The sequence below is a fragment of the Oryx dammah genome, unplaced genomic scaffold (assembly GCF_014754425.2).
Source record: "Oryx dammah isolate SB20612 unplaced genomic scaffold, SCBI_Odam_1.1 HiC_scaffold_11077, whole genome shotgun sequence".
NCBI classification, from domain to species: domain Eukaryota; kingdom Metazoa; phylum Chordata; class Mammalia; order Artiodactyla; family Bovidae; genus Oryx; species Oryx dammah.
In genome coordinates this window covers 2,010,252-2,029,565 of record NW_024080471.1, presented here as the reverse complement: position 1 = coordinate 2,029,565, position 19,314 = coordinate 2,010,252, and the positions used below count along the sequence as shown (strand labels likewise).

The following is a 19,314-nucleotide window of genomic DNA, read 5'->3' as shown; positions in this document are numbered from 1 at the left end:
CCTGGTGGCCCATTCAGTATTTCTGCCTGGAGAATTTCATGGGCAGAGGAGCTTGGTGGGCTACAGTCCATTGTGTTGCAAAGAGTTGACATGACTGAAGCGACTTAGCACATACACATGCGTGCTGAGGCTCCTGCCCAGGGTGACCCAGACTTCTGAGTGCACTGTGCTCCCTCGGCCTGAGAGTGCTGACAGGTGGGGAGGGGCCTCTCATGATCCTATCTGGTGGTCCTGGCTGGCCAGGTCCCCCTGGAGGCTGAGAGTGGGCTGCTGAGTGGGTGGTGTCTGTCCTCAGGGGGCGGCAGCATCATTGGTGGGCACGAGCCTGGGGAGCGCCGGGGGATTAAAGCTGGCTTCGGTATCTGCAACTGCTTCCCTGAGGAGAAGAAGTGCTTCTGTGAGCCGGAGGACAGCCAGGGTGTGTTGTGGTGCTGGGGTCGGGGGGGCGCAGCTGGCTGGGATCCCGATGCCTCCCTGAGCCTCCAGGGAGCGAGGGAGACAATTGCAGGAAGACGAGATACCTAGGAGAACTTCTCCTTCCCTGGGGTCTTGGTTCCCCCATGTGTGCAGACAAGGAGCTGGCTCAGGGCTAAGACCGCCTTGTGGCCCGAAGTTCCTCTTTTTTTTTTTTTTTTTTTTGCAAGGCTTGTGGGATCTTAGTTCCCTAACCAAGGATTGAATCTTGGACACGGCAGTGAAAGCTCCCTGTCCTAACCACTGGACCACCAAAGAATTCCCTGGCCTCAAGTTCTATAATAAAGATTGGACTGAAAAATTAGTTCTTCCACCAAATAACTCAGCATCTCCTCAGACTGTCCCTGTGTAGAGCCTTGCCTGGGCTTCTGGCATTGGCCAGCTGGGTTCCCCCTCCCAGCACCCTCTAGGTGCTTCTTTTAGAACAGGGGGGCCCCACTGAACACATGGGGAGCTTTTCTGGCATTTGAGTGGTCATTGCATGGCCCAGATCCTGGGCTACTTGTCTTTCCTCTCCACTATATATTGAACATAAAATACAGAAGATATTAGGAGCGCAGGAGAAGAGCTTCTCCTCCCACCCCCAGGGCCCCTGGGCCTCTGGCTTCAGTGCAGCGTTCCAGGGTTGGGGGGTAGGGTGCCGGGGTGCACAACCTCTGATGAGTGACCTCAGGCAGGCTGCTTATAAATGCTCATTCCTTCCAGAAAAGGGCAATAACAGTCTCCTGTAGCAAAAACATACAGAACAGTACCTGCCACGGGTCTGGGGGGTTGGCGGGCAGCTCACAGTCGGTCACAGCAGCCACTTCCTGGCTGTTACAGGTGTGGCTCTGTGGGGTGTTGGGGGTCCCCCTCCTGGGGTGTCTTCTCTCACAGCCCCCGCCTACCCGCAGACTCCCTGTGTGATGAGCTCTGCCGCACAGTGATCACGGCGGCTGTGCTCTTCTCCTTCATCGTATCTGTGCTCCTGTCCACCTTCTGCATCCACCGCTACCACAAGAACGCCCACAAGCCGCCCATTGCCTCGGCCGAGATGACCTTCCGCCGACCTGCCCAAGCCTTCCCGGTCAGCTACTCCTCATCTGGCGCCCGCCGGCCCTCTCTGGACTCCATGGAGAACCAGGTCTCGGTGGACACCTTCAAGATCCCGGTGAGGTTCTCCGTGTGGCAGCAGGGCCAGAGAGGCAGCCGTTCCAGGGAGCCTTGTGGGTAGCCTCTGGTCTAGGGCAGCTGGGGAAGGGATGGGGGGGACAGAGAGTACAGGGCCCCTGGGGCTAGTGCACCCTTGCCCACTGGGAGGACCCTGTGAGCTTCCAGCCGTCCTCTACCTCCACTGAGCTGCCCTTCAGGGAGGGCAAAAGGCAGGGGTGGGGCAGAGAGCGTGAAGCAGGGTGGAGAAAGATGGGCGCTGATTTAAATGAGCAAGATCTGGGCCGTTAGGTTCCAAGAAGAGGGCAGGCCATGCTGTACCCACCTGAGATCTCTCCTGCGGAGGCCCCAAGTACTGGAGAACGAAGGCTGGGGGAGGCCCTGAGGAGGAGTGTGAGTTTTACTATCAGAGGATAGGATCCCCTAGGGCTGGAGGCCAATGTTCTGCCTTCATTTCCACAGGTCGCTCTGTTGGGGAGTCTGTTGGGTAGGAGCCCCATGATGAAACACTGTCCCCATCCAGGCGAGAGAGACTGGCAGGTGGGGGGCTTGGCCATGGTGGCAGCAGCCGGGCGGGGAGTCTGTCTGTGGCTTGGAGAGTGGGGGCGCTGAGAGGCCTCTCAGGCATCTGTGGGGGAGCCCGGCCCCAGGACTCTGTGACTGGCCTACCAAGGGGGGAAGAGTCAGCCCGAGCCGCCTCCTCCAGGGCCTGGTCTGGGCCTGGTCTGGGCCTGCGGTCAGTGCGGGAGCCTCAGACACCACCTCCTGCCCGACCAGGCCGCTCCTCTGCCTGTCTGCCCGCCACTGTGCTTGCTGAGGAGACTGAAATGCTACGGGGACTGGGGGCTGCTGAATGATTGGAAACCCCCCACCTGCTGAGTGATTGGAACCGACAGTCGGGAAGGAGGCCCCTGTGGCCACCACATCTGGGAATGGCACTCGTGGCCCAGGGATGAGCCATTTGATTGCCTTATATGCCCTGGCGGTTTGTGCTGAGATGCACAGTGAGAGCGGTTCTTCTCTGGGGGAGCCATGGTCCATTTTCGGCCTCCAGCCCAGAGTGCAGAGAAACCAGAGCTGGGCCTGAGGCCCAGGGGCCACACTGACCAGCTCTGAGGTCTTAGACACATTATTCGACCCTTTGGCCTTAGTTGTGTTTTATATAAAGTAGGGAGGACACTTTGGGTTTTTAGCACTTTTAAAGAGAAATAGTGATATCCCCTCTTAGCCCAGTCTCTGTGTGCAGTCAGCCGTTATCCAGTGCAGTATGGACACCAGGGCGCTGGTGACTGTATTGTCACCTTTGAGCCTGACTATGGGTTCTTGGTGGAGGAGGAAATGGGAACCCACTCCAGTGCCTGGAGAATCTCATGGACAGAAGGGCCTCGTGGGCTACAGTCCATGAGAGACAGACACGACTGACTCTTTTGTAACTTAACAAACAAAATGGGTTCTGGGGGAAGCTGAGACACCAGGACATCTGGGGAGCTTGCTGGAAGGCGCCCCTGGCTGTGGTGCTGAGAGGAGGCTGCCTCTGCTCCCAGACGGAAGAACACAGGGCTCTGGTCCCTGGGGGTCAGTGGGTCCCCAGTGGTGGTGTGTCTGGGTTAGGCGAGCCTGGCAGGCACATCTTAAGCAGCCCCTGGAGCCATACCCACACCCAGCCGCAGCGAGACTTGGGGACCTGGGCACCTAGTGCTGACGGGAGGGCAAGTGTCAGACAGGCTTCAGCATCCCCAGCGTTCAGGTCTTCGAGCCAGCCTCAAGATCTGGGAAGGCCCCACGCCAGAGGGGTCTTCAGTGGGCGTGGTGTGTTGGGAAGGCTGGTGTGTGCAAGTTCTGGGCAGTGGCTGGGCTGTGGGGGGAGCAGACTCTTCCACACGTTGGCAGGGAAGGGTGGGCGGGGGTTCCTGAGGGGCACAGTGGCAACTTTCTAGAGGCTGCCACACCAGGAAGGTGTCCTTGACACCCCCACCTGTAGCTGGGAGTCCAGGGCTGGTAGGCAACTGGGGCCACAGGTGCCGCTTGAGTTCTCTTGGAAGTCCTGGAGCCTGGGCCGCTGTCAGCGCCTGGTGTCCAAAGCAGAGGAGGTGCCATGAGGCTTGGGCCTGACTCCCAGGGAAGGGGCTGTGAGCACCTGTGGGTGCTGAGTAAACCCTGGCTCCCTCACTGGAGATCCCAGGCCCTGGGCCTGGGGTGGCCCAGGGCATCTGCAGTAGATGCAGGCCAGTGAGGGTATAAGCATACGGAGTCCAGCCGGTCTGTGGCAACACCTGCCTTCCTGTGGGGGGATGCATCTTGTCGTGGCACCTCAGGGCTTGACTGTGGGGTCTTGCCCTTGCACATGGCGACTGTCACCTGTCTGCACACTGGAGCTTGCCCGCCGGCTCTTGCCTTCTTCCTTTCCTCTTACCTTCACCATCTCTCTTCTCTCTCTTCTTCCTTCACACCCAATGTAGGAGGATCCCAAGTGGGAATTCCCACGGAAGAACTTGGTGCTTGGAAAAACTCTGGGAGAAGGCGAATTTGGAAAAGTGGTCAAAGCCACAGCCTTCCGGCTGAAAGGCAAAGCGGGGTACACGACTGTGGCTGTGAAGATGCTGAAAGGTACCTGCCCGGGCAGTACACAGAGGGGGCTCTGCCACTCACACCTGCAGGGCCCCCAGTGGGTGGATGAAGCCCTGGTGACAGCAGGGACTCTGGCAGTCAGCCTGCTGCCTCCCGAAGAAGCAGTCCCCCACCCCTGCTCTTGAGCGGCTGCAGTCTAGGGACCCCCCACCATGGGTGATGTGGGCTGGTGAGGTCCCTGGAGCATTCCTCCCTTGAAAGCTTCCAGAGCCATGCTGCTTCTGTATCCATGTTGGGTAAAGATTGGAGTTTAAATTAAAAGCCCTTAAGTTCAAAACTGACAGCTCTCCCCACCCCAGTCTGCCCCATTCATTCCTTTCGCCAAGCATCCACTGAAGTCCTGGTGAAGAGACCACCCGTAAGGACTGGCCCCTGCCCCCCAGAGCCCTGCCTTGCCCAGTCCCCCCCGGCCCTTAGCGGGCCAGCACTGCCCCAGTCTTGCCACAAGCTGGGTATCCTCACTGCTGCTTCTCAGCAGGGACTGGGTAGACGGTCGTCTGCCATGGCCCAGCTCTGGCTCAGCTGGACCAACTGAGGGCCCAGTGGCCATGTGGTGGGCACATTTTGGGCTAATGCACACTGATCTTCAGCAGTCAGGGAGCCACGCAGTGCCGGGTACTTCTGTGTACTTACCCAGGCCCTCAGACTGGGGTCACCCCTTGCCTATGAGACCCCAGGCCCTAAGAGGGCACAGTGAGACCGGCCCTGGGTCACCCACGTGTGGTCCAAAGGGTTCCAATGCCCCATCTCCCAGCTGTCTTCTTATTTCCAGACAAGTCTACAGCCAGAGGTGGTGGCACAGCTGGGCAGTGGGATATGGGGCATAACCCAGGAGGATGGTTTGGCCAGGAGACCTCCACACCTAAGCTCCTGAGCACAACTCTCTCTGCCCTTGGGACTCACATGCTCAGTGTGGCGAGGACTTCCGTGAAGTCAAACGGCCTTCACCTTTCTCCAGGGCCTCACACCCCCGTTGCCAAGTGCTCGCTCAGCAGGTGTTTGGGGACACCAGGGAGTCCCTTTATCTCCCCAGAAGGGTTAATGGAGGGGTATCTTTGTGCACCTCTGTCTTTGAGAGATGGTGATTGCAGGGAAATAATGCCATTTGCGTGCATGGCCCAGCCCAGAAGGCTTTCCATGGAAAGATCTGCTCACATGAAAGTGCGCTCCTCCAGTTCTTACTCCCTGGAGGCACTTGAGGCCCCTGTTGACCCTCCAGGGGCTGAGAGTAGCCCCAAGCAGTGAAGTCCTGGCAGGCCTCAGTCTGAACCTGGGTAGGATGTCTGGGAAGGAGACAAGTCTGTCGTGTGCGTCTGTGAGTCAGCAAGGTGGTAGCAGGGGCTTTGCGACCCACTTTGTTTCTGTGCGTTTCAGAGAATGCCTCCCCAAGCGAGCTGCGGGACCTGCTATCAGAATTCAACCTCCTGAAGCAGGTCAACCACCCACAAGTCATCAAGCTGTATGGGGCATGCAGCCAGGATGGTAAGAGCAGCCGGGGACTAGCAGCTGCCCGGGCACAGGCCAGGGGCTCCGGGCCGCTCCATTCTGCATTCTCCCCCTTCCCCATCCTTTTCTTCTCTGGCCCGTCCTCTCTCTTCCCGGAAGCATGGCTCTGACTCTGGCCCTTGCCTGGAACTTGGGTGTCAGTGGACCGTGAGGGATGCCATAGGAGTGTTCCCTGGGCCTTCCAGGGCTGCCATGAGGTCTCTGGCGACATCCTGGTTGTCAGCACCCTGCCCCAGGCCAAGCCCCTAAGACAGGGAAGTCCAGAGATGAGCAGTGTCTCCTGGGCACCTACTTAGATATGCCATAACCTCCAGGTGATCTCAGCCTCACCCCAGCCTGGGGTGGCAAAGGCAGCGGCAGCATCACCATTGTTCACATAAGAGCATCTTGCTCTATTGGTCTTCCAAAACTGCTTTGCCACCCTGGGGGCCTCCCACTTTGTGTTTGTGGGGGTGTGAGGGAGATGGGAGGCCAACAGGGAGAGAGCATCAGGGACACCAGTCAGCACCAGTAGTGCTCAGGGCTGGGCCTCGGGCAGGACTGCAGCCCGAGAGCAGGCAGGGCAGGGAGAGGGTGGCCATGGGCAGTCCAGAACCTCTGCCTCCATCAGCTGTCCCCAGGCAATACTGTGGCAAGACCAGGGGTACAGAAAGGCCTGACATCTGAGCAACAGCGGTTATCTCCCAGGGCAGCTGCAAATGCAGTGACTGCTTGCCCTGGGCACCCAAGAAAGAGGTTGTGGTCAACCGTCCAGGTAGCTGGCTTTGGAATCTGAAGCCCCTGCAAGATGGACGAGCTTCCCAAGTGGCACTAGTAATAAAGAACCTGCCTGCCAGTGCAGGAGACATTGAAGACTTGGGTTCAATCCCTGGGTCGGGAAGATCCCTTGGGAGGGACATGGCAACCCGCTCCACTATTCTTGGCTGGAAAATCCCATGGATGAGGAACCTGGTGGGCTATAGTCTGTGGGGTCACACAGAGTCAGCTGAAGCAACATAGCGCGGCAAGGTGGAGAGCAGAGAGATGTGAGAGTGAGCCAGGGCTTGAGTCCTCAGGCTGCCGGGAGCGATTGCCCCATGCTGGCCCAACTTCCGCCTGCCCAGGGCCACCTAGGCAGCCAGCCCACGCACCTACCGCTCTGCCCCCAGGGCCACTGCTCCTCATCGTGGAGTATGCCAAGTACGGCTCCCTGCGGGGCTTCCTCCGAGAGAGCCGCAAGGCGGGGCCTGGTTACGTGGGCAGTGGAGGCAGCCGCAACTCCAGTTATCTGGACAACCCAGAGGAGCGGGCCCTGACCATGGGCGACCTCATCTCCTTTGCCTGGCAGATCTCACGAGGGATGCAGTACCTGGCTGAGATGAAGGTGTGTGCCACCCCAGCCCCGCGCCCCCTCTGCCGGCGATGGGCCCGGGTTTCAGGGGCCCCTGCTGTTGTCTTTCCCGCAGCTCGTCCATCGGGACTTGGCAGCCAGAAACGTCCTGGTAGCTGAGGGCCGCAGGATGAAGATCTCAGATTTTGGTCTGTCCCGAGATGTTTATGAAGAGGATTCCTATGTGAAGAGGAGCAAGGTACCAGGTCCTGCGGTGTGTTGGCCTGAGGGCAGAGGGCAGTAGTCAGGGTGCCCACAGAGTGGGGACAGATTTTGATCTGAAGAAGATAAAGCAGGTTTTTAGAGTGTAAACTTCCAGTCCTCATCCCCGAATTCTTCCCTAGTCCTGGTTCCCCAGAGACCCAGAGCAGGACTCAGTCCTGAGCCCGTTCCTTCTCTTCCTCACAGCCACACGTGCTGTTTCGGAGCCGCCCGCTGGGGAGCGGGGTTCCTGCAGCTTCTCGCTTTTCATCACTATCACTTCTAAAGGTCACCTACCACTGCAGAAATAAGTCTTCTTGTCTGCAGTTCTTCCTCTCACTGCTGCAGAGTGAAGGTCACTGTTTTACTCTCGTAACTTTAGTCCTTCGCTTGGGGAAAAAAAATGAATTAAACCCAAGCTTGCTAGTCATCCTTCACAGAAGGCATGAGCCACTTTACAACAGGGTATGCTCCTGGTCCAAGGGCCTAGGAAGTGCTGACTAAGTGAGTTTGGAAGGAGATCAGGAGGGTCCTGCAGACAAAGTCCGGAGTCACAGGGTAGAGATTTGGGAAGCTTTTTCCAAGTCACTAAACAGGTGGTTTGGGGCCCTTCTTGGGAAACCTGGTTCCCTGGTGTGGTCCCCTTCCCTGTGACATTGGTCTTGACTCTCTTGGTGCTGTTATCCTCTCAGCCCCTCTCCAGTAGCCCCCCTGTGACAGACTAGACAGGGAAGATCACAGGCCCCCTCAAAACACACAGCTAAGCTGGCATTCAGAACAGATGCTGCTCGAAAAGAAAAACAGAAAACCACGACACAGTTCAGCTTTGCTCTGAGGGACGAGAGAAGCCCAGGTGCTCCCGGGGCTGTGAGGATGTTTGATTTCTTGTAGGGTTTCCATTGTGACAGCACGTCTTAGAAGTGCCGAAGGGGAAGTGGAGAGGGGTGCTCCGTACCCCGTGGAGGGGGGTGGATGGAACTTCCTGCTGATGCACTGGTCCTCGGGAAGGCCCTGTGTCACCCAGCAAGGAAGCACAAGGTGCCCAAGCTCGGCCCCTGAGAGCACAGCCTGCGGGAGGCATTGTTAGAAACACACAGCCTCGAAGCAGTCACACTTCACGTAGGGTATGAATCCTAAATAGTACTTTTTTTAAAAAAGGAATGATAATAAATGCATTAAAATCCAAAGCAAATGCCTTTTTTAAAAAAATTGATTTGTGCCTTGAGGCTGACCTATTTGTTGTTGTTTAATTGATCAGTCACCTCCAACTCTTTGCAACCCATGGACTGTAGCCCAGCAGGATCCTCTGTCCATGGAATTCTCCAGGCAAGAATACTGGAGTGGGTTGCCATTTCCTCCCCCAGGAGATTTTCCTGACCCACGGATCAAACCCGCATCTCCTGCACTGCAAGTGGATTCTTTACCACTGAGCCACTGATCTATTTGTACCATAAAGCTCTTTCTTAAGTTGCATTAGAAAGGATTTGTTAGGTTGAACCCCAGCCTCTCCATGGTGGAGGGCAGTCTTTCAGAGGATGCTAAAAGGGCCCTGGGATAAAACAAGCGGGAAAAACCAGACTCAAGACACTCACACGGATTTCTTCCCTCAGAGCTTCTCAGAAGGGCCTTTAGTGTGTTCATGTCAGAAATTCCCAAGATGGAAACACTGGATGTCGGTTTCCCAAACTCCTTCACCCTCAGATATCAGGGGAGATCTTGATGGAAGTGCTTCCAGCCTACGCACTGGGCAGCACTCGAGGTGTCCCTGATCTCCCCAGAAGTGGCCACAGTGGGGCCTGGCTTGCACTCAGCATCAATTCCTTGGGAAGTGGTGTGTAACCAGCACACCTTGTATAGCTGTGGGCAGGCCAACTGACTCCTTCTGGTGTCTCAGCCAAGCCTAGGAAGGTGGGGCTGGGACTCCAGCCCCTGTGAGGCTGTGCTGCTGGTCTGTACCCAGGAACACAGTGGAGTCGTTACTCAGCATCCCCTCAGAGCTGAAAGAGCCTGAGACATGCCCCCCTACACCAGATCCCCAGATCTCAGAGCAACGTTAATGCCTTTCTCTCACTTCTCCTTAGGGTCGGATCCCAGTCAAGTGGATGGCCATCGAGTCCCTCTTCGATCATATCTACACCACCCAGAGTGATGTGTGAGTCTGGATGTCCCCTTCCTGGGGTGGAGGTTACACGTATGCACCTGTCTGGGCAGCTCCTCTGGGGAACAGAGCTGCCCTGAGTGCCTGTCAGCTCATTCCAACCGTCCAGAGTGACCTCCCCAAACTGGGGGTCTGCAGATGGGGGAGCTCTGTGTACTCACACAACAAATGGCAAGGGCCCAGGCAGTAGTTCTGAGTGCCACCGTGGAATGCATGAGGGCGTGAGCCATGCTGCAGACCCCCTCGCCTCCCCCACCTCCCTTGCCCTCTCTTTGGATATCTCAGTGACACACAGTCCCAGCCAAACAGTTCCCTCTCTGTGGGCCTGAGTATGAGCTGGCTTTAAGCAGGTCCCCGGGGACTGGTCCCCACCCAGAGACAGGTTTAGGGTGGGGTGACCTTGAGTAGGTTTCCGGTCTCCTAAACTGCTCCAAGACCAAAACTCAGTCTTCCAAGTCCAACTACATTCTCGATTATTTTCAAAACCACAACAGACTTGTTTCCAAATGTTCTGCTGTAAACAGCCTTGCATATTTTGAATAAGGTAGGCTGTGAAAAGGCAATTCTTAAACAGTTTTAACAACTGTGTTCTGATTACCAAGTTGACTGTAAAACAACTGGAAATGCAGAGGAAAGCATAATGAAGAGACTAAAAGTCACTGGGACCCCACCATCCCTAAATAACTAGGGTCAGCTCTCACAGGCCTTGCCTAGAGTTGTCCGAGGCATGCAGGTATATATTCTTAATTACTGTAAGTGGGCTTGTGTGATCATGCTGTTTTGTGATATGATTTTGTCCCCACTTCACAGTAAATTTTCCCTCACAGTTAGGTATTTTCCCGTTGCAGTGTTTTTTCCTTTTAACATCTTACGAAAATTTCCAAGCACACAGAAAAAGTGAAGGGGTTTTGCAGAGTGCCCCTGGTGCCCTGTGGCCTCGGTTCCACCTACTTTTCACTGCACTCGTTTGCATTCCCTGTGCTGTCTCTGATGCTACAGAGCTTCACCTCAGGGGTCAGCCACCTGCCCCTTCTGGGTGTGGGGGCTGAGCTTGGGCAGCAGCTTGTTGGGGGGTCAGGGTGGGGCAGGCAGACACCTGGTCCCACCTCCATTCCACTTCCATCTGTCTGGTCAGCCCAGGCTGAAACCGTGGGCACTTGGACCGATCTCTGTACAAGGAACTCGGGTCCTGTTGCTGCTCAGGGGAAGGATATCTGGGGTGCTGAGGGTGCCACAGACCCAGTGCAGCCACTCATTGGCCCTCTGGTCCCGCAGGTGGTCCTTTGGCGTCCTGCTGTGGGAGATTGTGACCCTGGGCGGCAACCCCTACCCTGGGATTCCTCCCGAGCGGCTCTTCAACCTTCTGAAGACAGGCTACCGGATGGAGAGGCCAGACAACTGCAGTGAGGAGATGTGAGCGTGCTTTCTCTGGTCCAGCCTCCCGAGACACTGGCGCTCTGGGCTTTGGCAGGGCGGGGTCATGTGCACTCATCCTTTCCCGCTGCTGGGCAGCCCTGGGTGCCAGCCCCAGGCGAACTGGGCAGCTGGAAGCGACAGGCTGAGTCAAAGGCACAGATGACAGAGAACCACTCTTGGGCATGATGGCAGATGCTGGGGACCCAGATTCCCCTGGGGGCTGGGTGGGCCTCCTGGGGGGACTTACAAGTCTGAGGGGGAGCAGGACCCCAGGAGAGGTGGTGGAAGGATGAGGGGGTGCTTCAGACTGAGGCTGAAGACCTATCCCAGGGTGCTTGGGGAGGGGCAGGTAATTCAGAATGGCTCCAGGGGTGCATATAGGGGAGCACCCAAGTGGAGACACCAAGGCAGGCAAAGAGCAGGCAGGTGGCGCCTGGACTTCAGCTCGAAGACACCAGAATCTTCTCATCAAATGGTGGTTCCGTCAGATGATCCTTGGAGGACAGGTTGAGCACACATGAGAGGGGGTCATCCATGGGCAAAAACACACTGGTCTACTCATTCTACAAGGTCTGTCACGCACCTGCCACGTGCCTGGCTCCGGGCTGTGGGAGTGCAAGGGTGAGTAGGTGCTGCTTCCCTGGGCACCCTGGACTGGCAGGCACAGGCCCAGCACTCACCCACAGGGTGGCCCCTGCAGCCCTGCCAGAGCCCCAGGGGAAGAGGGAGGTGCAAGACAGAGTGCTTGGCAGGTGTTGGTGTTCATACCCAGTTCATCCTTCATAAGAGTTTGAAGGACTGGCATTTCTGCGTTAGCTGCCATAGCGAGCATGGCTGGACCACAGCGCCAGACACTGTGAGCCTCTGCTGACCCATCATACCCTGGCCCAGCTCAGAGGAGGATGTCAGTGACACAGGAAACAGCCTTGGGGTTTGGGAACAGAGCTTCTGGGGCCCAGGGCGCACTGTACTGGGTGTGGTGGTTGTGACTGGGCAGTCCTTGCTGGATTGCCACCACCCACTTGTTTGTCCCACCAGGTACAGTCTGATGCTGCAGTGCTGGAAGCAGGAACCAGACAAGAGGCCAGTGTTTGCCGACATCAGCAAAGACCTGGATAAGATGATGGTTAAGAGCAGAGTGAGTACCCAGAGCCAATCCCTGGTGCCACCTCCCTCACCCCGGTTCGTGGAATTCCCAGTGCAAAGGCAGAGTGCGGCTGTGCAGAGGGAGATGGTCATGTCATGTCGTCTCCAGGTGCGGGGGTCGGGGGTGGGGCGGGCATGAGCCTTTATCCTTAATCCAGGCCTGTTGGACTTCCAGGATTTTTACCTTGACACTTAGGAAGAGCCCTCCACAGACGGGTGGGAAGAAGATATTCCAAAGCCGAACAAAATTATTTTCAATAATGGAGCTTAAAAAAGTAGAGTTGGAATGAATGTGTCCTAAATTCAGATTCTATGAAGGGTCTGGCTAGAAGTGGAAAGTGAAGGGAGCAGTGGAAGCTGTGACAAATAGCAGCCCACCAGCTGCCTCTGAAGGACCTCTCACCATAGACATATGTAACCTGTAGGAATATGAGTGCCAGCATGCCAGGGCTTTTGAATTTTCAGGGATGTTTATGTTTCCCAGTTTTTATAGCAATTTCCAAAAGCTCAGTGTGGGCCAACCACCGTATCTGTGTGCCTCCAGTTTACAACTCTATGTGATGGAGGAAGTCAACAGTTTCCACTAATATTGATTGGGCAATGGGCTGCCTCCCGTATTCTGCCTTACATGCTGGGGATGCAAGTAAAGAAAATAGACACAGACCTTGCTTGCCCTCTGGTGGTTTCATCCTTATATTAACACAGTTACTGAAAGTTGTCATTTCTCCAAACATGGAAAGCAAGATGCATGGACTGGGCCCCTTGAAATAAAACCCAAACTCAGTGTATCGTTTGGGCAAATCCTATGATTCACCCTAAACAGAGGTAATAGCTGATACCTACAGACAGCCTTCCTAGAACAGTGCTGAGAACCAGCCAGAAACACACTGAAAGCATTCTTAACACCTTTATCCAGAGCAGTGGAAGTAGCTGGTCCTCGCAAATCATCCTGCTTGGGAGCTGAAGCCTCTAGCAGCGTCTGATGCAAAACCCACACCGATGACTCAGATTTCTTGGTCCTGACTTGATGTTGGAGATGGCAGGAGTGCCTGGAGGGAAGCCGGAAAGTGTGGAGCAGATGGGGAATGTGTCTTGGCCTTCCCACATGAGTCACGGGGCTGCAATCCCAAAGCCACAGGTTTTATAAACAGGCCCGCTCTCCACTGCCGGGGCTGGTGCCCCCAGCGCTGCAGAGAGAGAACCAGGACAATGAATGAACACCTTTCTGCCTCCAAGGAGGTGATTCTCTGCGATGAGGACCACAGAGCAGGGCTGGACGAGGCAGAGGCTGGGGGAACTCAGTGCTGGCAACCCTGGCCAGGGGCTCAGATCTCATGAGAGGTTGATAGGTGCAGGGTGGGACTCGGCTGGGCCTTCTGCTCTCAGGCAGGGCGTGGGTGAGGGGTGGGGTGGGCGTGTCCAGCAGTGGCCCACTCCAGGGGTGACCAGCTCTCTCTCCCTTCCAGGACTACTTGGACCTGGCCGCGTCCACCCCATCCGACTCCCTGCTGTATGACGATGGCCTGTCGGAGGAGGAGACGCCCCTGGTGGACTGTAATAATGCTCCCCTCCCTCGCACTCTCCCCTCCACGTGGATTGAAAACAAACTCTATGGTAGAATTTCACATGCATTTACTAGATTCTAGCCACGTTGTTCCTGCTCTCTGCACTGTCCTTACTCTCTGTAATGCTTTTTAAGAGTATTTCTGGTTTGAATGAAACCAAAGTCTGCTCTGAACCTTTTTGTTTGTAAATGTCTGACTTTGCATCCGTTTACATTCAGGCATTTTTTTTTAACAACTATGTTTTTTTTAAAGGATGTGAAAATATGTGTGATGACCACATTGCCCAGCAGCTTAAGATGACAGAGGAGAGGGCGGGGCAGAACTCTCAGGGGCTATTGAGAAATGATGACTTAGTCATTTCTGGGGTGGGAATTTAGTCATGGTACTTCTAATTTAACTACTGGGGTACATGTTCCTGACCTGGGGAGGCATTTAATCTAGAAAGGCGGAACCAGCACTACCCTACCTGCACTGAGAACACAGCCAGCATCCCCCCAGGCTCTGTCTGGGTGAGTGGGGGTGGTGGGGCTTGGAGGCCACCTGGTGCTGGGGACCACCATTGGCGGGGGGGGACACACATAGACTACTGTTTTCACATCCTTTGTATCACACACTGTCATGACAGTTGTCACTTATGAAGTCAGTGCTAAAAGCTGGAGCAAAATGCTTTTTGAAAGAACGTAGTCTGTGGTGCTGTGGTCTTGCAATGGACAGTAAATACGGTTCTTGCCAAAACTCCTTCTTCTGTCTTCAATACTTGAAATTTTTTTCCTGTTTCCTAACTTCATCATGGAGTGTTTTGAAATCTGGGGAGTCTCAAGCCTTTTTCAGCCGAGATTGTTCCTTTTGCATGCCTCCTGGGTCATTGATTCCTTGCTGGCTAGTGTTCCTTGCCATTTGTCCCGTCGACGCTGTGGGACTGGGCTGCGTGCACCCTTGATTTGGAAGATCCTCTCCTCTGTAGTAGGCTGGGATGGAAGACAAGTAGGCTCCTTTATGTTAGAGCACTTTTTATAGAAGCTTCCTGCTGCAGTAAGCCAGGCCGTACAGCAAGGTGCTGATGCTTTATGCTGCCTTACAGAAAGAGTTAAACAGGTCACCAGAGATTGATCAGATTTGAGAGTCTGAAGCTTATAAAAGTCAAAATTGGTAGTTTCTGGTAAGCTACAGTTACCAAGAGAACATGTGATGTCCGCCCCTTCCCCCAAACATTACCCATGTTTTGGAAACCTGGAGCATGAAACCCTGCAGGCAGTTGGCCCAGAAACCAGAAGTTTGGTTTGAACCTCAAAGGGAGTTTTGCCAAGGCCTTACTGTCTGCACATGAAGTTTGGGTTCTTCAGCGCAGAACAAATGATCTGTTTTCATTTTTAGGCATGTCAGACCCGAACTGGCCTGAAGAGAGTCCTGTACCACTCACGAGAGCCGCTGGCACCAACATTGGGTGTCCGAGATATGCAAATGATAGTGTATATGCTAACTGGATGGTTTCACCCTCAGCGGCACAATTAATGGACGCATTTGATAGTTAACATTTCTTTGTGAAAAGTAATGGACTTGCGAGGGGAAGAAACATGCTGAGAACAGAAGGTCTGCTGGCCCCTACTTGCACATTTCACACTGGCTGGCAGTCTTGCCACCCAGCAGATGTAGCGCGCTGGACGGTGTAGGTGTTCCTTCTTCTTCAGCCCTCGGCAGCGCCCAGCCGGTGCCCCCGTGGGCACCATGCACTCTGCGCTCACACGTATGGGCCCCTCACTCACTACCTGAACTGTTTGATTTTTTTCTGGTTGCCTCCAAACAAGGCCACATGATTTAAACATGAAGCACACACACCAAAAAAGGCAGCAGGGGAAAAAAACCGGCCCAGACGACCTGTCCTTGTTCAGAACAAGAGCCCGGCCAGGCTGCATAGGGATGTCAGAGGGGAAGAGGGGACTTCTGGACAGGCCTCGCCGCAACCTTCAATATCCTGTTGTTGTTTTTTTTAAATCATGTAACCTTTTCTTAGGAAGACATTTGATTCTTATTATGATTAAAGTGATCCTTAGGTTTAGCACAACAGAGAGGCATGATGCCACATTTAGTATGTAGGTAGGTGGTGTGAGGGGAGGGGGCTTTTAGGACACATTTGTCCACCTGGCTGAGAGATCACACCCCTGTGATGGGAAGTGTATGGAGGAGGGGGCCTTGGAGTGGAGTGGACTCATATCCAAGGATTCTGACCACAGAGACTTGGCTGCCGCGAACTCCCCAGCCTCCCCAACCACAGCCTTCAGTACCCACCCATCCAGTGCCCCAAAGCGGCAGAGGCTCATCTCACACGTTCGTGGTTGGGACTTGGGCTCAGTCTCAGCTAGTTCAGTTAGAAGTCGGGTCGGCAAATGACCAAGGACTGTGACACCTCTGATGACAATTCTGATGGGGAAACGACAGGGTTTTGGCTCTTATAGAGCTTGTGTGAAAAGGTACATGTGTCTACTCTTCCTGTGTTTGTAACGTAATGCTGCTATGGCAAGACATTTTTGTTCTTAGGTTCTGACCATGACTCATAAGCTTCTTGTCATTCTTCACTGCTTGTTTGTGGTCACAGACACTCAGCACTCCTCCCATCCTGTGGGGGTGGCTTTCGGGAAGTCCCAGGGGCTCTTCTTTCTGTCCCAATGCTGTCACTTTGCAGGAGAGGGTCAGTTACCAAAACACTGCCTGGTCTTCAAACTTAAAGCACTGTGAAAGAACTTAACGATGTCTCATGAAAATGCTGGATTTTACAGCCATTTCACCAAAGTGGTAAAGTGGTAAAATTATGGCATTTTGTGGCCAAGAAGGCTTGGATGAGTTACGTGGAGGAGCCGTGTGTGTGTGTGTGTGTGTGTGTGTGTGTGTGTGTGTGTGCACGTGCATGTGTGTGTGCGCACACACCCAGGGAGAGCACTGGAAAAACACTTAACTGCAGATGTGACATGGCTTTAGTTTGGGCCATTGTTCAGACACACTGTGATAAGTTCTTTTACAGATATCTAGTCATGGTAGTAAACTTGTGGGTTTCAGATGTGCTTAATGATAGTCTTGTTAAATGCAGAAATAGGGAGAAACTTTCTCAAGTTATTAAAAATGTCTACTCAGTGTGAGAGGCTGTAGCAGGTTTGTTCTCAGCAGGGGGAGAACTCCAAGTCTAACTGGCTGACCCAGTGGTGGGGAGTTAACCCTTGACTCATAACCTAATTGTCTGTTCCTGAGTTATCCAGGTATTCACACTTGTTAGTCTATTCAGACAATTTTCATATGCCTATACACAGAAGTTACTAAGTATTTAAGTATTACTGAGTATTAAGTAACAATCTGTTTTAAAATTTGTTAAATCTATTTATGAAAGGTTATTAAATCATCCCGTGTCAATTTGCTTTTGTAGTCAAGGTGACTAAGAAAATCATTTCAGTTATGTAAATAAAATCATGTATTGTACGATGTGTAAACTTCTTTTCTCTTGTTAACTTTCTGGTTGGAAACATTAGGTTTCTGATTTTAAAGTTTCCATATAAGGAGTAAGATGTCACAAGGGGATCTATTATGGTGACCACTGGGGAAGTAAGACTGATCGAAGGACTGTGGGGCCTCTTGGTGATGTTGTTGACTTGCCTTGTATGATATGTACACGAACAGCCACATTTATAGTGATTGTGAAAACTAAGCTTGTTCTGCCACTCAGAGGATTCCTTCCCTAAAACAGAGCAGCAGCCAATGTCAAGTTTAGGTATTTGCTCTTCTCTAGCAATTTGCTATTTGCTTCTTGAAGCTGGAGTTGGACAGTTGGGAGAGAGACTGTAAAATGCATTGTCAGGACTGAAGGTCTGCTGGAGGAAAAACTTTGCCCTGAACCACTATGAAATCTAAAATACTAAATGCTTCTGTTTATGACTTCCTGTTGGGTTATGCAGGAATGCTATGAGCTCCTCGGAAACCTGGCAAGGAGCAGTTGGTGGGTCAGTAGGGAAACATAAGTTATTAGCAACATAAGTCTGATCTGCAGTTACATTGTGCACTGGACACAGAGGACCTTGGGTGCACACGTGTACACACAGTCAGGTGCGAGAGTCACCCAGGGGCTGCCCCAGGCCCACAGTGCTCAAGCTCCTGGCCCTCAGCGCCTGCTTCAATCTAGACCTCAGGGATGGGAAATGAATATAATTTCTAGACTCAGTTGTTTGCCTCTGAATGTTTAGAAACCCGTGTTGAAAAAAGCTAATACTAAAATACGAAAAACTCCTTTTTCAAGAGGAGAAAGCCTCCATAAGTATTGTCTGTGTGTACATGTGGTTTATTTTTCTGAAAAGGCACATTCTCCACCAAGCTCCACACAGGATTATTCACAAGGTCAGCTTATTTGGCTAGAAATGTAGTTGAACACTGGAGGAAGGAATGGTTACCTGTTCCAGTATTCTTGCCTGGAAAATTCCATGGACAGAGGAACCTGGTGGGCTACAGGCCATGGGGTCACAAAAGAGTCAGACACAACTGAGCAACTGAGCAGGTATTTGAATATAATGTCTGAGAACGTCTTGGACAAACACTTAACATAAAAGGGAAAGCAGAGTTTCCCCCACTAGAAACAGAGCATTTTTCTGGGCAGAGGAGTGGATATTTCCCTCTTCTCCTTTGAGCATGTTTATATGTGGGATATTTGGATGGTGGTATTTAGGGTGATTCTAGAAAGTACAGAAGAAATCCTTACCTCTGTGTCCCTGGAAAGATGCATGTGCCACAGTGGGGGCACACCTTCACTTCTGCGTGAATTTGCACGTGGTGCTTACCCTCTGGGTGGGCCTGTACATCCAGAAAGCACCATCCACTCAGATTGCCTGCCTCACTCCATCCTTTCTCCACAGCAACAACCTTGGCAGGCTCACTAGAACTTTATAGGAACTTCCCTGGAAGTCCAGTGGTTAAGATTCTGTGCTTCCATGGCAGGGGTTATGAGTTTGATTCCTGGTCAGGGAACTAAGATCCCCACATGCCACCCAGCACAGCCAAAGCTTTCTTTCTTTTTTTTTTTTTAAATAAAGAACTTTGTAGAGTTTCCCACATCTTTAGGGAGCTGGGATTCACATGAATAATTCTTGGCTGAGATCAGGAGAAACCAGAACCTGTATGTAGAGAGTTTTTCAGTGTGGAGTATGGTGCTGTGCCTGCAGAAGAGGCTGGATGGGTGGCTGTGTTCACTAACAGCTGGGAGGATAAGCTTCAGTCCCAGAATTAAAGAGGCACGTATGTGAATGCTTGAAAGAAATCCCGGTTAATCTGTGCACCTCAGGTTTCAATTGCTGTGTCAAGTGATGAGATATTTTTGCAGATGTTTCTGGAATGTGCTAAGTCACAGGACCTGGAGAATGGAGATCTCTCAGGGGAGCTGTGACAGGGAGGCCGTCTCGCTGGGTCAGCTTCAGGGACATCAGTGTCACAGGAACTGGGCCAGGCACGTGGAGGGAGCCGCGACCAGAGACCACCCCAATCAGTGTGACCCAGGACTTCGTACCACCCCAGGAGAGACCTTGATCTTGCATCCTTTCAGATGACACTGCACAGTTCAAGTTCACAATCGGTTTGGGCAGGTGAGGTAAGTGCATTCTAAAACTAAGGGGGAAAAAAAATCATTTTTCAAGAAAAAGAATTTTTGATACTTCAGAGACTATTTATCATGCAGA

At 53.2% G+C, this 19,314-nt stretch overlaps 1 protein-coding gene across 1 annotated transcript in view; it reads left to right on the top strand.

Moving 5' to 3' along the window:
* LOC120860461 (proto-oncogene tyrosine-protein kinase receptor Ret) overlaps positions 1 to 17,088 on the top strand; it is a 53,520-nt gene extending 36,432 nt beyond the window's left edge. Inside the window, exons 10-20 of the mRNA XM_040236274.1 lie at positions 296 to 418; positions 1,368 to 1,624; positions 4,083 to 4,230; positions 5,626 to 5,733; positions 6,906 to 7,120; positions 7,203 to 7,325; positions 9,409 to 9,479; positions 10,761 to 10,898; positions 11,940 to 12,039; positions 13,514 to 13,661; positions 14,987 to 17,088. Of these exons, the coding sequence (XP_040092208.1) occupies positions 296 to 418; positions 1,368 to 1,624; positions 4,083 to 4,230; positions 5,626 to 5,733; positions 6,906 to 7,120; positions 7,203 to 7,325; positions 9,409 to 9,479; positions 10,761 to 10,898; positions 11,940 to 12,039; positions 13,514 to 13,661; positions 14,987 to 15,144 (1,589 nt within the window). The 3' untranslated portion in view covers positions 15,145 to 17,088. The remainder of the gene's footprint in view (positions 1 to 295; positions 419 to 1,367; positions 1,625 to 4,082; positions 4,231 to 5,625; positions 5,734 to 6,905; positions 7,121 to 7,202; positions 7,326 to 9,408; positions 9,480 to 10,760; positions 10,899 to 11,939; positions 12,040 to 13,513; positions 13,662 to 14,986) is intronic.
* The last annotated feature ends 2,226 nt before the right edge of the window (positions 17,089 to 19,314 follow it).